Below are 17,337 nucleotides of genomic sequence, written 5' to 3'. Positions count from 1 at the left end.
TGTAAAAGAGTGGGAATTTCATGCCATACCTGCTGGTACATCCCCAGGTGTTGGTTCACACTCATTTAAAGTAAGTTTCTTCTGGGCAAAATCACCTTCATCGCAGATGATGTAAGCCACTACTGGGCGGGGATACACTCATCACACTGGACCATCTGGATTATTTGCTACTGTCACGTGAAAATGAGCTGCAGTAATAAAGCTTTTTGTCATTTTTAGGCTTGGAGGAACCATAGCTGCCTACAAAATTGTTCCAGATGAAATAGATGAAATTAAGGTAAGAGTTTTTTGTGCTAGACCTGCACGTTACCCACTTGTTTTCTGATGGCTTGACTATCCTCCACATTCCCTTTCTTCAACAATCCACTGATATGTCTGTTGGTCAGTCGCTACGACCAAGTATTCCAGTATTGTGCTGCTTGCATCAATATGGGTCCCAAAGATTGGGGCATAAGAAACCTGGGTGGGATACGCACTTCCTTAACACAGCTGATATATGTTTATCCAACAACGTTGATGCCCAGCCAATGAGTACACATATCCTATTGTTCACCTTTGCCCTTCTTGAATGGTACATTTAATACATGTTAAATTCAACAGGTGGCTGTACATACAAGTGGTCCTTAAAAGGAGAATGTCCAACTGGGTCTGTAGTTGGAAAGTCATCCATATTAGAGATTCACATTACCTGTTACAGTGAATTTACAAACCGGATTCCAAAAAAGTTGGGACACTAAACAAATTGTGAATAAAAACTGAATGCAATGATGTGGAGATGGCAAATGTCAATATTTTATTTGTAATAGAACGTAGATGACAGATCAAACATTTAATCCGAGTAAATGTATCATTTTAAAGGAAAAATATGTTGATTCAAAATTTCACGGTGTCAACAAATCCCAAAAAAGTTGGGACAAGTAGCAATAAGAGGCTGGAAAAAGTAAATTTGAGCATAACGAAGAGCTGGAAGACCAATTAACACTAATTAGGTCAATTGGCAACATGATTGGGTATAAAAAGAGCTTCTCAGAGTGGCAGTGTCTCTCAGAAGCCAAGATGGGTAGAGGATCACCAATTCCCACAATGTTGCGCAGAAAGATAGTGGAGCAATATCAGAAAGGTGTTACCCAGCGAAAATTGCAAAGACTTTGCATCTATCATCATCAACTGTGCATAACATCATCCGAAGATTCAGAGAATCTGGAACAATCTCTGTGCGTAAGGGTCAAGGCCGTAAAACCATACTGGATGCCCGTGATCTCCGGGCCCTTAAACGACACTGCACCACAACCAGGAATGCTACTGTAAAGGAAATCACAGAATGGGCTCAGGAATACTTCCAGAAACCATTGTCAGTGAACACAATCCACCGTGCCATCCGCCGTTGCCAGCTGAAACTCTACAGTGCAAAGAAGAAGCCATTTCTAAGCAAGATCCACAAGCTCAGGTGTTGTCACTGGGCCAGGGATCATTTAAAATGGAGTGTGGCAAAATGGAAGACTGTTCTGTGGTCAAGCGAGTCACGATTCAAGTTCTTTTGGAAATCTGGGCCACCATGTCATCCGGACCAAAGAGGACAAGGACAACCCAAGTTGTTATCAGCGCTCAGTTCAGAAGCCTGCATCTCTGATGGTATGGGGTTGCATGAGTGCGTGTGGCATGGGCAGCTTGCATGTCTGGAAAGGCACCATCAATGCAGAAAAATATATTCAGGTTCTAGAACAACATATGCTCCCATCCAGGCGTCATCTCTTTCAGGGAAGACCCTGCATTTTTCAACAAGATAATGCCAGACCACATTCTGCATCAATCACAACATCATGGCTGCGTAGGAGAAGGATCCGGGTACTGAAATGGCCAGTCTGCAGTCCAGATCTTTCACCTATAGAGAACATTTGGCGCATCATGAAGAGGAAGGTGCGACAAAGAAGGCCCAAGACGATTGAACAGTTAGAGGCCTGTATTAGACAAGAATGGGAGAGCATTCCTATTTCTAAACTTGAGAAACTGGTCTCCTCGGTCCCCAGACGTCTGTTGAGTGTTGTAAGAAGAAGGGGAGATGCCACACAGTGGTGAAAATGGCCTTGTCCCAACTTTTTTGGGATTTGTTGACACCATGAAATTCTGAATCAACATATTTTTCCCTTAAAATGATACATTTTCTCAGTTCAAACTTTTGTTCCGTGATTTATGTTCTATTCTGAATAAAATATTAGAAGTTGGCACCTCCACATCATTGCATTCAGTTTTTATTCACGATTTGTATAGTGTCCCAACTTTTTTGGAATCTGGTTTGTATTAAGCAGGTACCTCCACCAAATTATGTTGACCAGGTGTCCTGTTAGGTAATTTTATATAGTACTGACACCGGAAGTGGCAAGGGTGGGGCTTATGGCATGGAGGCACAAGTGATGTTAGCCTTCCTCGTCTGGTACTCATCCATCCCAAGGATGAAAACAGATGTAAAGTTACAGACTGTGCATCACCCAAAATCTTGCCCCATTGTTTCTCAATATAAGACCACTTTAAGACCATGAGCACGTCACTTCACCTGCCTTTTCTCCGACTGGAAAAAACAAAAGGAAGCCTAACTATTTGTATGTCAAAAGTTAGAAGTTACCTTACAGTGTCGGCCACAAGTAAATAAATGTAAATGTGAAACACTGATTCTGCTTGCGTGACTAACAGTATATACCTGTATATGTGTGTGTATATGTATGTATATATATATATGATCCAGTACCTGCCAAATAATGCAGAGTCTACAACACGTGTTTTACCCTAATTGGGGCTCATCAGGTGTACGCACGTTTGCTGGACCTGGCGGATGTTTGCCGACTGGTCGACTAACTACACGTGTTACCTGGTACGTAACCATCCATCCTTATAATCAGATTACGATTCAGACCTAAGAATATATATATATATCATGATGCTTACAAGCTTATTGTAGGAACTTTCAGTGGTGGTGGACAGGGGTCAGCATTGGCACTCCCACCAGCCTACAGCAAGCTCTGATGCACTCTGTGTTCTGACACCTTTGTCTCGTGGCCAGCATTACGTTTTTCAGTATTGTTTTCTTTAGTAGATTCACAGGCTTACCCTTCCCTCCCCACATGCATTAGTGAGCCTTGGACACCAATGGCTCTCTCTCCATTTCACCAGTTTTCCATCCTTGGACTGCTTTTGGTAGGTACTGACCACTGCGTACTGGGAATACCCCCTAAGACCTGCCATTTAGGACATTCTCAGACCCAGTCATCTAGCCATCACAATCTGGCCCTTGTCACAGTCGCACTGATCCTTACACTTGCCCAACACATTGCCTTCAAGAACTGAATGTTCATTTGCTGACTAATATATGCCAGCCCTGTGGCTGATCAATATACTGTATTTATATACAGTACATATATATTTAGTGGCCTTTAGGAAGCAGTCCCATGTTCAAGAGGTTAATTTATTTAACAATACACATTTTTACACATTTTCTTTCTTTACATCTACACCAACACAAATAAAATTCTTTCTCCTTCTTTCTTCTGTTCCTTCTCCACTCCTCCCAGGTGGGCTTTGCCCTACTGCACTCCTAGCTTTGGTTCACCTGGGTAAGATGAAGGGCTCCTTTTTCACCTGGACCCAGTAGTACTTTGGACATATCAACATTGTAGCTTTCCCCACTGCTGCCTCACAGTAAGGAGACCAGGCTTCGCATTCTGGTCTTCCCTGCATGTTCTCCCCGTATTTGAGTGGGTATCCTCCCAGTGCTCTTATTTCCTCCCACACACCAAAGACATGCAGATTAGGTGCACCAGATTAGGTGGCCCTAGTATGTGGTTGTGTGTGTATGTGTGTTCACCCTGCAATGGACTGGCACCCTCTCCATGGTTTGTTCCTGCCTTGCACCCTATGCTGGCTGGAATAGGCTCCAGCAGACCCCATGACCCTGTTTAGGATCGTCAAGTTAGTAAATGACTGGCTGACTGACTTGAGGTCCTGACCCCAGAAGCTCCATCTAGTGGCACCTAAACACCCCCAACAAGAGCTACAAATCCCAGGCAGTCCTGCAGTGTCCAAACAAGAGACATGCCATATGGATGCTGCCACCTGGAAGGCAGTCTCCCCCTGTTCTTCCATTATAGTGGCATCCAGGCTGGGATACCCACCCATCCACATCTTACTTTACAGTTATATATTTTTATATGTGTAGTTGTGAAATTTGGACACTATGCTAGGGATCTCGTATGCCTTTATGCTTAAATTAAGCCAAGAAGGTCAAGTTATACAAAAATACAAAACTGAATAAACAATTAAACGGTAGAGATGGAGAATAAAAAGTAGCAAATAAACAGCATGGCGTTGCCAAAGTCCTTAGCCGTTAGTTCTTAGTGGGCTTCCACCAGTTTCACATTGATTGAAGATCAAGTTTATTCTTTCTCCATTTGTTTTTTTCTCCATTATTGTTCTACAATACTAAAAATATGTGTTACTAATTACCCAAAACTGTCCCATGTAACCCCGGAGGAATCACTCAAAGCTTTGCTCCTCTTCATTTCTTGTCTTTGTATGGTAAACTACCAATGAATCAAGGGCCTCCAAGCCAGAACTTTGACAAATGAGAGGAGGTCATTTAGCACGTCATCATCATCAGGAGGAGGTCATTAACTGAGTTTGTTTGGCCAATAGTTAAGCTTGCCCAAAATCTAATTCTGATACATCTAAAAGATTGTCAAGGTTTCTGCTTCAAGTACAAGATGAAACGAGAGCTCCTCCAGTTGAGCCATATGAGAACTCCTTTGATACAGTGCTGAAGCATGCTGCTGTGTAACCCAGATACTGAGTTCACTCTCCACTGTTGGTGTATGATGGAAGATTGTACAGTTGAGATGTAAAGGGTCTAAGCAAAACACAAATGACAGTTGCAGCAGAGAACGAGAGTGTCCTCCACTACATAAGAGGTCCCACACATTTAGAGACCGGGAATACTCCTACTGCTCAATAGGATAAGACAAGCTGTCCTTGGAACAGTCCTGTCTGCTGCCTGCCCTTGAACTAAGCTCCTTGACGCAGCGAGTGCCACGGGCATCACGGCTAACTGCAGCTGGCAGGTGAAGATTTAGGCATGAGAGGCTGCCTTTAACCGCTTGACAGAACAAATAATGCTTGTTCTACCCAATTTAGCACCACTGAACTCCAAATTGTTGTTCTACTCCTTGACAAAAATAGAAGCGCTTTTTTTTCTTGTTACCTCCCCCAAACCCCCCTTTTGTGGTTATTGCAGCATGTTGGCTTCCTCCTCATAACCTTGAAACAACAAACAGCTTAGCTGCAAATTGCACTTAAAAAGGTTCATAGATGCTGATAAGGAGGCACCTCATGTAAGATAGAGATGGATGGAGGGATGGAGGGATGGACAGACAAACAGACAGACAGTGATAGATAGATATATAGATAGATAGATAGATAGATGTGAAAGGCACAATATAATAGATGGATATATAGATAAGTAGATGTGAAAGGCACTATATAATAGATAGATAGACAGATAGATAGATAGATGTGAAAGGCACTGTCCTGTGAATTTCGGGTTTATGCTGGAAGCAAGCCTAGATATGGCACCAGATCATATAATTCACTTTTTTTTTTCTCTTTGTAAGAGCCATTTTCTAGTTACCTGAAGTTATATAAATGTTTTACTAAATATTAGTGCATAATCTATGGGAGGTTCCTATGACCCCCATAAGTTCAATTGAATTGGTATATTCTAACTACACTGTGTGCACAATTATTAGGCAAGTTGTATTTGTGAGGATTAATTGTAATATGGAACAAACACAGTGCTATTAGTCAATCCAAAATGTTAATAAACCTGAAACCTGAATGTTTCACAACGGAAATGTGAGTGTGAACATCATCAGGGGAATACATATGTGCGCACAATTATTAGGCAACTATTAGTGTGCAGATTTATTATGCAACTAAAGGAAAAATGAAAATTTTCCCATCTCACTTGTTTATTTTCATCTGTTATAGTGAGAATAATAAACAAACACCTCAAAATTTACAAATAAACATTTCTGACATTTCAAAAAAAATCAATCAATCAATGACCAATACAGCCACCCTTCTTTCCAATAACAGTCATAAGCCTTTCCATTCATGGAGTCTGTCAGTTTCTTGATCTGTTGACGATCAGCTTTTGTGGAGCAGTGACTACAGCCTCCCAGACACTCTTCAGAGAGGTGTATTGTTTTTCTCCCCCGTAAATCTAGCGTTTAAGAAGTGCCCACAAGTTCTCGATAGGGTTTAGGTCAGATGAGGAAGGGGCCATGTCATTATTCCTTCATCTTTAAGGCCTTTACTGGCTGGCCACGCAGTGGAGAACTTCGATGCAAGTGATGGAGCATTGGCCTGCATAAAAATCATGGTCTTTTTCCTGTATCACTGTTTGAAGAAAGTGTCTTGAAAAACTGGCAGTAGGTTTGGGAGTTGATTTTGAGTTCATCTTCAATGCAAAAGGTCCAACTAGCTCATCTTTAAAAATACCAGCTCATACCAGTACCCCACCTCCACGTTGGAGTGGAGCTCTGTGCCCATTACTGATCCACAGGTCCATCCATCTGGTCCATCAAGAGTCACTCTCATCTCATCGGTCCATAAAACCTTTGAAAAAAATCTGTCTTCAGATATTTCTTGGCCCAGTTTTGACGTTTCAACTTATGTTTCTTGTTCAGTGGTGGTTGGGTTTCAGCCCTCCTTACCTTGGCCATGTCTTTGAGCACTGAACACCTTGTACTTCTGGGCACTCCAGGTAGGTTGCAGCTCTGGAATATGAAAGTACTGGAGGATAATGGGTTCCTGGTAGCTTCACGTTTGATTCTTCTCAAATCTTTGGCAGCTAATTTGCATCTTTTGTTCTCAACACGTTTCTTGCGACCCTGTTGACTATTTGCAACAAAATGTTTGATGGTTCTGTGATCACACACCAATATCTTAGCAATTCCAAAAGTGCTGCATCCCTCTGAAAGACTTTTTACAATTTTTGACTTTTCAGAGTCAGTTAAATCTCTTTTTTGGCCCATTTTGCCTGAGGAAAACTAGCTGCCTAATAATTCTGCACACCTTGATATAGGGTGTTGATCTCCTTAGGCCACACCCTCCCTCATTACACAAATACACATCACCTGACGTGCTTAAATCCAATAAGCATTCAAGTTAATACAGCTTGGAGTTGGAATATACGCATAAAATTGATGATATGGTCAAAATACTCACTTGCCTAATAATTGTGCACACAGTGTATTTCTAGCTTCTGTGACTCTAAACATTATTCTCAGTTAGTGATCAGCCTTGCCATCTGTAAGGCGTAGAGGGCACATGGTTTCAAACCGTGCCATTCGTGCCTTTTGTGCGTGTTTTGTGTGTCAAATAACATGAAAGATAAAGCACTCAATTGTATGTGCTACGCCATACATTTAAAGCGTACAGAAGAAGTAAAGAATCTTTAAGTATAGAAACAACTAAAATTTTATAACAAAAGCTAAGTTTAGTGAAGATACATTTTTTCTAATTTTTTGCCTTTTATTCTACGTGTGTAACAACTTTTTTCTTTTATTCTTGTGTGGATTATTTGCTTTGAATTTTCACTAAATATTTTAAAACACATTTTGGTCTGAGAGATTTCTTTCAGCCATAGGTGCCACTCCTTTTGGGACAACTGGTAGCTCATAACCAAAGATGGACTAGGGCAGAAGTTTAAGGTTCCAAAAGTGCATATTTATTTAAAAACAAATGTCGCTGTGCAAATTAGGCAAGTCATGAATCAGTTATTCGTAAACATAAAGTCATCAGCAGAGCAATACATATAAAAAAAAGCCAGTTAAAACAAGTTGGAAAAACAAGCAATCAAGAAGCCAATTCTGGTCAGGATACAAGACTGTACTTTTATTAATTTATTCATTTTTTCATCCTGCTTATTCTAATATCAGGAGTTAAGTGAGACAAAAGCCATAACCCAGCTCTTGCATGCTGTTCATTTAATGCATTCACACATTTTTTAATCCTGTGTACTCCATTACAAAATTATCAGGTTCCTTGAAACTATCCCTACAGCACTGAGTGCAAGTCCGTAAATGACTATTCAGTTTACAATGCAAACCTGCCAGTTCTAATGCTAGCTCACCCGCTCACCAGACCTACCCTAGCGACAGCAGGCTGGGACCAATTTGAGACGAGGTGTCACAGGGCACATTTATAGACCAACGCTTATTCACACTTGTCCATTTTAATTTGACCAATTAATATGCATATCTGAACTTGAAAGAAAAGAAGTTTGCCAGAAGAAAACCGCACAGACACAAAGAGAACATGAAGGTAGTCCTTGGCTGGGATTTGAATACAAGTTCTTTCATTTAATTCCATTTACAAATACATATTGGAAAATCGGCTTGTCTCAAAGTCACACACACCATGTTTTGACACATACTGTAAATCTCCAACATAGGCTAATTCTCTGCAGAGGTAGTCTCGCTGAGCCAGACATTTAATATGTAAAGTACGTCTTCTTGTGGTTCCATCCTGGATTCACCACCGTAATCCTTGCCTTGCTTCATTGTTTTGCCTAGTAAGAAGCTGGTCTTAGTCACTTAAATGATGGAATGATACAAGAAAAACCTTGGTGTGGATGAGCTTTCACCTTTCCAAGCTTTCTCATGTTTTAACAGACTGATGAAGATTGGATTACTTTGCTTTTTAAATGTAATAATTTTCATCTTCATAGTGCAGTGGGAAGAATACAGCATGAAGGGCAGGACTTTTTGAAGTGAGAGCGGCAAGGTCAGTAGGCCTACTGGGGTGTCTTCTCTGAGCTCCAGCAGAAAGAGGCAAAGCAATTAGCGACAGTGCTGCAGAGCAGAGAGAAGTGTGTGCATTGCAATAAGTGCACATGTCATAAATGTAGGAAGGACGGTCCTTGCGTATGTGTAAACTGTTAACATTTGAATTTGATGATTGCATATAGCGCTGAACTGACCCCTCTGCATTATTCTTTCCTCTGCATGTCCTGGAGTACAAAAGAAACAACACCATATCGCAAAATGTGGAGACTAGCAACATCGGGGGAAAAAAAAACACGCGGTCACTGATTACAAGCGCAAGATGTTATGCGAATCAATATGAATAATATGAATAACGTTGCATCTGTGCCACAATGTTTTCCGAAATGTACTGTACAAGCCATAAAATGAATAATTCTAAATATCATATACTGTATACCTATGTCTCTGTTTTTTGTTTTTTTTTGACATCATAGACCATAAGGTGCATACTAATTCAGCGTGAGCAGGAACACTCAATAAAACTGAATAAAAAAATCAAGTGATGGTGAGATATGAAGAAGGCAGATTCACTAGCGTTTGTGTGTCAGCTTTTATCCCTCCAGATCAGAAAATGTCCAGTTCCATTGTCTCAAAGCACCACTCACATCTACAGTTATTCCCAGTTTCAGATACAAACTAACAGCATCAGATCCCTAGGGCGGTAGTATGTATTGTGATCGTGACTGAGAGAATAAAAGTGAAAAAAAAAAAAGCGATAACTTTTACAAGTCCTATAAATGTACAGCGGCTGTTACAGACACAAACCAAATGTATGTGTTTACTGTATAATATTAACAATAAGAGCAGCTCACTACTGAAAACGGCAAATATAGGAGGCAGTCAGGATTGAACCGGGGACTCTTGATTACACGTCAACAAATTTTACCGCTACGCCATGGAAGCTGTTGTATCCTTGAACCTTGTGTGAAAGTGTTTATTTGATCTTTGGACTTCAGGCTTCACACATTCTATAGTTTATGCCTACATTTTGTCATTTACTACTGAAATATGAAAAACGTTTCTGTTTTAACAATGTGTTTACACAGATTATTGTAGAAACAGAACACACATGAAATGCATGTGTTCCAATTAACAATCTATTGTTTCCACTCTAAAACTCCAGCACTTCACTCTCAGATAATTAAGACATGAGCTGGGAGAACTTTGTGCAGGTCCTGCAGGGGTGGGGGGATGGAATAGTAGGCTGCTTGCTGCTTGTCTTTATCGGCACATTTACAGGACTCTACACATTTTTTTGTAGGCCCTGGTAATTCTAGTGTTAAAAAAAATGAATGGATGAAAATCCTAAATCAGTATTTCTGGGGACTGCAAGATCTTTCCAATTAGTGGAGGAGAGCAGGGCAGAGATCTTAAATGCTTCTCTAGAGCTTGCATTTGGCTTGTATTCACAATGCCTCCTTCAAAGTTCAGCAAACGGTCACCGACACTTGAAATAAATTCAAATCCTATTTTTTGTGACTTTAACACTATGTCAGAGCATTTAAATTCTGTAATTCAGCACATTGCCCTCCATAATTCTGTCATTCTTGGGTTTTCTAATGACATTGGTATGTATGTATATGTATTTTATGGCTGCACACAGAGACTGGGTATTAGTGGGGTGTTCATGTTAGTGACTAGAGCCTTGGTAATTGTTTTTAGAATAATTTCCTTGCCCTCGTCTGCTGAGCTTTACTTCAGATGAGAAAATTATGCCTGCTTTTGCGCTTAATGAGATATTGATCTCGCAACTGTAACTTGATTTGAACTGCAGGATTAAATCTGCGAGGTAAGCCATGTTAGAGTGGAAACCTAAATAAAGGTGCCTTTCATCGAGTGCAATGAGGGCAGCTCCCACAGAACACTTACATCTTTTTTATTTTAACAATTTCAGGTGTGGTAGAATAGAATTCTGGTGCACTCTCCTCTCTGTTCCCTGACCTTATTTGCTGTGACACTCCCTTCACTGACAGTTGCCAACTATGCCTTATGTTTTGTAAGCACTCCAATGTATGAGCATTACAGTCTGGTCCCGAGAACTGTAAGCCAAATAAGGACACCATTTCCACTATACCTGATATTCTTGTGTCAAAAACTCCAATGGAGCATTAACCAAAGAGCTCAGATAGCAGGAATTCAGATAAAATGTTATCTGCGCCACTAATTGTACAGCTCTGTCACTTAGAGGTTGTAAACAGGATAATGTTGTTCTATGCTATTGTTTAGAAGAGTACCAGTCATACCTGAAGACACTTGTTTTGGTTAGATGTCACTCTACAACTCCAGAGCTCCGACCAGAAGGGCTGTTGTTTTGGCATTTGGGAAAATGACATCAGTGGTCCTCTGGAATTTTCTAAGGAGGCAGGTGGCAGTAGTGTCATCCTGAATTCCTTTCCCGTATTTGCCTTGCATACTCCCTATACCCCCATGTCTGACAGTGGATATACAGTGGAGAGAAGTTGTTTTAGCAGGCCGTTTATACTGAAATTGAATGCGACTGTTTAGCCGTATCCAGCTAAACATGAAGTAAGCATGTGAATTTCTCTGTAGTATAAACCAGTTATTTCTTTATTTCTCGTTACCCTTCATGGCCACTTCACCCCTCTTCCACTGAGCTCACCGGAGATGCAGCACAGGCAGCATCCCAAGATTGCTACTGATCCCAAGTAATTCAAGTAATCATATACACCCAAGAGGAAATATGTCAATGACCAAATATCAGATTTATAATTAAAAGGAAATGTAAACCAACTATGGCCAAAATTGTGTGTTGAAGATTCTTTTTTGTGATGCATTGCCTTCCAGTCCAAGATGCCTGTGTTTAAATAATTGCATGTAGTCTGTCACTCTTTAATCCTATCATCCACCCTAACACAATTTACAGGGAAAATATAGAAATAATATAATAATAGTGGCAACTGGTAAATAAAATTTTAGCAGGGACAGAGGTTTTAGGGAGAACAAACTGAAGCAGCACTTCATAGTTTAGGAGAAAAAAAGTAGAAACTCACACAAACTGTAATGTTGCCTATACATAGAGTGCTTTCAGTAGAGAGAAAGGCGCTATATAAATGTAAATTTTTATTATTAGTAGTAGTAGTGTAGCCAGAAATGTGTTGGTACGTGGGAATATATGACAGTAGGTGGGTGAATAAACTTTCATCCAGATAAGACAGTTTATTGAACTTGAACATCAGCAGCCGAACAAAGAGATTGTCTAATAAAACCCTGCTCAGTAGTGGACACAACATTGGAAGATGACACAAATTCAAAGACGCAACTGTTAAAAAATAAAAATCAATCCTTCTTGCCTATATAAGAAGAATGATGAAAGTATGGACTTACGATGATTCAAAAGACAAAACAAAATAAACAAACAAACAAACAAATTAAAAAAAATGTATTGACATGATAGCACCCAAACTATAGACATCAGTAATAGGCTACAGTGAACAACACTATTAAGAAAATGTTTTTCTCTCTGCCTTGACTTCTTGTTCAGTTCAACCTTCTTAACCTGCATGACTTTAACAAACAGTAGGCCTATTACTAAAGCACACTAAGGGAATAAAACACACATTGTTTAAAAAAAAAAAAAAGACAGAATCTTTGCATGTTTTGTAATTATACAGGACAGTGTTTAGTGCTACAGTACACTATGAATTAGGTAAACATACATAATACAGTTACTGCATCATAAGATCAGCTATAAATATAATAATGTCAGTTTCGTAATTCCCAGAGGATTTCAGAAATTCCATTTATTGTCAAAATTATGACAAACAAAACATAATATTTTTGACATGTCTGTAGCATTGCTCAAGGCCATTGGCATCATTATTTTTCATTCTTACCATTTAACCAGTTGCTAAGGCACACAAGTTTGTTCACATTTTCAGATGTCAGAGTAGATCTTTTTTGTGCACAATATGAAAAAGAAAAGAAGATAGCTGCACAATGCAGAATTGAACAAGATCATCAAAGACTGATTTTGAAATGCTTGTGAGAATAACTAACCTCCTGAATTACAATATCCCCAGTCTATTTTCAGGTTGTATGCAAGGTTTGTATTTATTAATATTTATTTTCTATTTTATGAAATACATAACATTACTTAGCACAGCATTGAATTGTTTCTGTGATTACTTGTCATGGATATTTTGAATGCTTATGTTGCAGGAGGTGTAGAATGTCTAGTAAAAGGAGGCTCTTTTTTATCAAGGAAACTGTTGTTACATTACAGGATTTAGCCTCCACAGCGTTTTCAACCTTTTTAATGCATGGTCTGGAGAAATGGTCACTTACATAAAATAACATTAAAAACTCAGGAATTTAAAAATTTCAGTAACTGATCTCCTTTCAAATAATACACACAAAGACCTGCCCTTTCTATATTCATAGTTAGCTTACAATTTATTATAACAAGTGCTGGGGAAAGTCTGTATGTAAGCTCGTCCTTGATCACTTGCCTTCTGCTGAGTTAAGTCAGGTCAGTCCTTTCCAAGGTCCTTTATCTTCTTTTTTTTCTTCAAGTGAATGATTTATGAAGGGGTGTTTCATTAAAGAAATAACAATCTTTTATTGTTTTGATTTCTGAAATTCCACCTTAAGTAACCATCTTCTTAAAGTTGTGCTTCCTTATTCGTAGTTATGTAACATTAAAGGTGGGTATGAACTGTGAACCATTGATTCTAACATGACATTGTGTATCAACGATTGTCCAATCACATTAGATTAATAAAACCTAAAACAATATTGATCCACTGGCAATTGTGTGATTTTGGGCTATACAAAATTAAGTGTATTATATTGTATTGTATTGTATAAATGGCAGCACATAGCTGCGTCCCTGGAAAAATCTGAAAGCGACCAATTAAAGGGCAGCCTCAAGTCACCTGCTTGCCAAAAGATAAGGACTTATGTATACTCTCATTTGGCCAACATCCTTTGCCCAGTGAATATAGGTTTTCACACAGAATTTAAGTCAAAAGCAATTTTTAATGGATATTGACATGCGCTGACATCAGGCACGTTGTGCAAATAAACATTTATATTACCTAATTATTTTAAGTAAAGTTTTCCAAATTTTTGGGGTTATTCCATCTCCCCACATAACAAACTACCACTGCAGCTTAAATTATCTACCAGTTCCAGGTTGGCTGGCATGAGTGTGTGGTGAACACCTCCTTGTAGAAGGTTGTGATCAGCTCCAGAATTACAAATAACGCAGTTTTGGGAAATAAAGACACAAAAGATGTATTATTAGCCTAGTACTGATGTACCCCATCACTCTGAAGGTGACTGAGTTAGTGTTATAACAAATGGATGGGTGGATAATTTTATATATCATTGGATCAATTACAGCTATCAAGTTCTACACATTAGCCACTTCATCCAGCCAGATGACATTTGACATGTTTTCAGTAAAGAGGAAAGCCCTGAATGATGTTATTATTCAGTAGGCGTAGAGAATATGGTCCCTTAGGGGCTAATGTATTGGATTTTAAAGTGCAAAGCTTCCAATTCAGTACCAACCGTACTGTGCTCCAATTGTAAAACATAAACATGTAAACATTTCTCTTAAAATTTCACTACCCACAAAGCACCTTGGGAATGTGCTTACTTTAGCAAACTGGTTTTATAAAATAAAGGTTGTTTACATGAGAATCCCTCTTTCACTGTGGCTCTGTTATATGTGCCTCCTGGCCCAGATGAGCCGATGGGGTAGTAGTAGACTAAGTGGGCAGCCGTTACTGGATAGATACGACCAGAGTCAGTGTCAAGTAAGACATACTGTACTACCATGTATAGTCAACCAGTGATCTCTAATCAGCCCCCAAATCCACTTCAGCCCTCTTCCAGCAAGGCACCCCAGCTGTGAGACAGGAGCTACAATCCCATAGTTCTTTTAGCCCTGCAGCTAGATCCACTGGGACATGAGCTACTCTTTGAAGACTCTTCCAATTGCTGCCATTGCCTTGTTTACAGTTGTGGAGCAACCATGTATCAAGACGTGGGGAGGGTCCACCATAATGCAGGGCCAGAAAATGTTAGCTTTGAGCATCTTGTCCAGTTGTCCACTGCTACTGTCCGAAAGACAACATACTGTTTATAGCATCAAGAGGATTTTATGGCTGCAGTTTCTTTCTCAATTTGTGAAACCATTCTGTGTCACTTTAGACACGAGACCCTTCCACCCCTAATGACTGCCTTTCTTTTTTTACAGGAAACATTGGTGGACTGGTGCGATGAGAAGGAGTTAAATCTCATCCTGACCACAGGAGGAACAGGTTTCGCACCACGGGATGTCACACCAGAGGTAAGATAATCAGGAAAGCACATTTGTTTTATTGTATTTTTCCATTAATCAGTCAGACACACTTTATAAAACCTTTCATAGAGCACACCATCAAAGGGCCCATTAACACTTTTTGAATCAGTCTTGTCAATCATTAATTTATATAGTTCTCTTAACAAACAACACTGCCTGAAACAAGAGTCCAGACCACTAAGATAAAATAGAAGAACATTCAATGTTTTATAAATTGCAGGCAAATGAATGTGAAAGAGTAAAGATGACCTGACAGCAGATTTATGAAATGACTACCCAGCAAAATCAGTAACAGTAAGGGTTGGCTAAACTATTTCAGTTAAGAATTTAGCCACAGGTTTGGATGATTAAAATACGAGATCTGAATGTGACCACTTGCTGGAGCAGGCCTGTCCACTAAGACTGACAGTGCAAGAATCACTGATTGAAGTGAGTGGGGCAGCACAGAGGTGGTGTTTAGCACTGCTGTCACGTAGATCAAGTCCAACAACAACTACATTTATTTATATAGCACATTTTCATACAAACAATATAGCTCAAAGTGCTTTACATGATGAAGAAAGAAAATAAGACAAAATAAATAATTAAAATTAGGGAACTTTAATTAACGTAGAATAAAAGTAAGGTCTCATGGCCAGGGAGGACAGAAAAAAAAAAAAATCCAGACGGTGGGAGAAAAAAATAAAATCTGCTGGGGTTACTAGGCCACAAGCCCACCCAACATTCTCTAGGCATTCTACCTAACATAAATGTCCCCAATCAGTCCTCGTTGTATTCAGGGTTCTCATGGAAGAATTTGATGATGATGGTAATGTGGACTTCTGGCCTTTAATCTATAATAATAAAAGGCAAAGCCCTCACTGACTGACTGACTGACTGACTCACTGACTCATCACTAATTCTCCAACTTCCCATGTAGGTAGAAAGCTGAAATTTGGCAGGCTTATTCCTTACAGCTTACTTACAAAAGTTAAGCAGGTTTCATTTCGAAATTCTACTCGTAACGGTCGACAACGTCCGCCATGTTGAATTTTCTTATTTATGGCCCCATCTTCACGAAATTTAGTAGGCGTCTTCCCTGAGCTAACTGAAACCGATGTACTTACTTATTTCGATGGTATGACGCCACTATCTGCCGCCATATTGAACTTTCCAATGTCACCAATTTTCAAACTTCCCGTGTAGGCAGAAGGCTGACCCCATCTTCACGAAATTTGGTAGGTGGCTTCCTTGCGCTAACCAAAACCGATGTACGTACTTGTTTCGGTGGAATGACGCAACTCTCGGCCGCCATATTGAATTTTCCAAACGTCACTAATTCTCCAACTTCCCTTGTAGGTAGAAGGTTGAAATTTGGCAGGCCCATTCCTTACAGCTTACTTACAAAAGTTAAGCAGGTTTCATTTTGAAATTCTATGTGTAACGGTCATAACGATCAACAACGTCCGCCATATTGAACTTTCTTATTCATGGCCCCATCTTCACGAAATTAGATAGACGGCTTCCCTGCGCTAACCGAAACCAATGTACATACTTATTTCAGTGGTATGACGCCACTGTCAGCCGCCATATTGAACATCCAACGTCACTAATTCTCCAACTTCCTGTGTAGGTAGAAGGCTGAAATTTGGTACTTATTTCGGTGGTATGATGCCACTGTCGGCCGCCATATTGAACTTTTAACGAAAACCGATGTCCATACTTATTTCGTTGGTATGACACCACTGTCGGCCGCCATATTGAACTTTCCAACGTCACTAATTCTCCAACTTCCCGTGTAGGTAGAAGGCTGAAATTTGGCAGGCCCATTCCTTACAGCTTACTTACAACAATTAAGCAGGTTTCATTTTGAAATTCTACACGTAACGGTCATAACGGTCAACAACGTCCGCCATGTTGAACTTTCTTGTTTACAGCCCCATCTTCACGAAATTTGGTAGGCGGCTTCCCTGCACTAACCGAAACCAATATACGTACTTATTTCGGTGGTATGATGCCACTGTCTGCCGCCATATTGAACTTTTCAATAGTCTTTGTTACTTATGGGCCCATCTTCAAGAAATTTGGTACACGGGTTCCCAACGCTAACTGAATCTTACTTACGTACCTATATACGTCCATAGCCTGCAGCTC

At 39.8% G+C, this 17,337-nt stretch overlaps 1 protein-coding gene across 13 annotated transcripts in view; it reads left to right on the top strand.

The window, feature by feature from the left end:
- Window positions 1-17,337, top strand: part of LOC120519137 (gephyrin) — a 378,763-nt gene that overhangs the window by 169,790 nt on the left and 191,636 nt on the right. For all 13 annotated transcript variants that reach the window (XM_039742265.1, XM_039742264.1, XM_039742267.1 and 10 more), the window contains exons 3-4: window positions 220-277; window positions 15,100-15,192. In XM_039742265.1, the coding sequence (XP_039598199.1) occupies window positions 220-277; window positions 15,100-15,192 (151 nt within the window). The remainder of the gene's footprint in view (window positions 1-219; window positions 278-15,099; window positions 15,193-17,337) is intronic.

This window comes from Polypterus senegalus, chromosome 18 (assembly GCF_016835505.1).
Source record: "Polypterus senegalus isolate Bchr_013 chromosome 18, ASM1683550v1, whole genome shotgun sequence".
NCBI lineage: Eukaryota > Metazoa > Chordata > Cladistia > Polypteriformes > Polypteridae > Polypterus > Polypterus senegalus.
The sequence above is the reverse complement of the archived record's forward strand: the minus strand, read 5'-3'. Positions and strand labels throughout refer to the sequence as shown.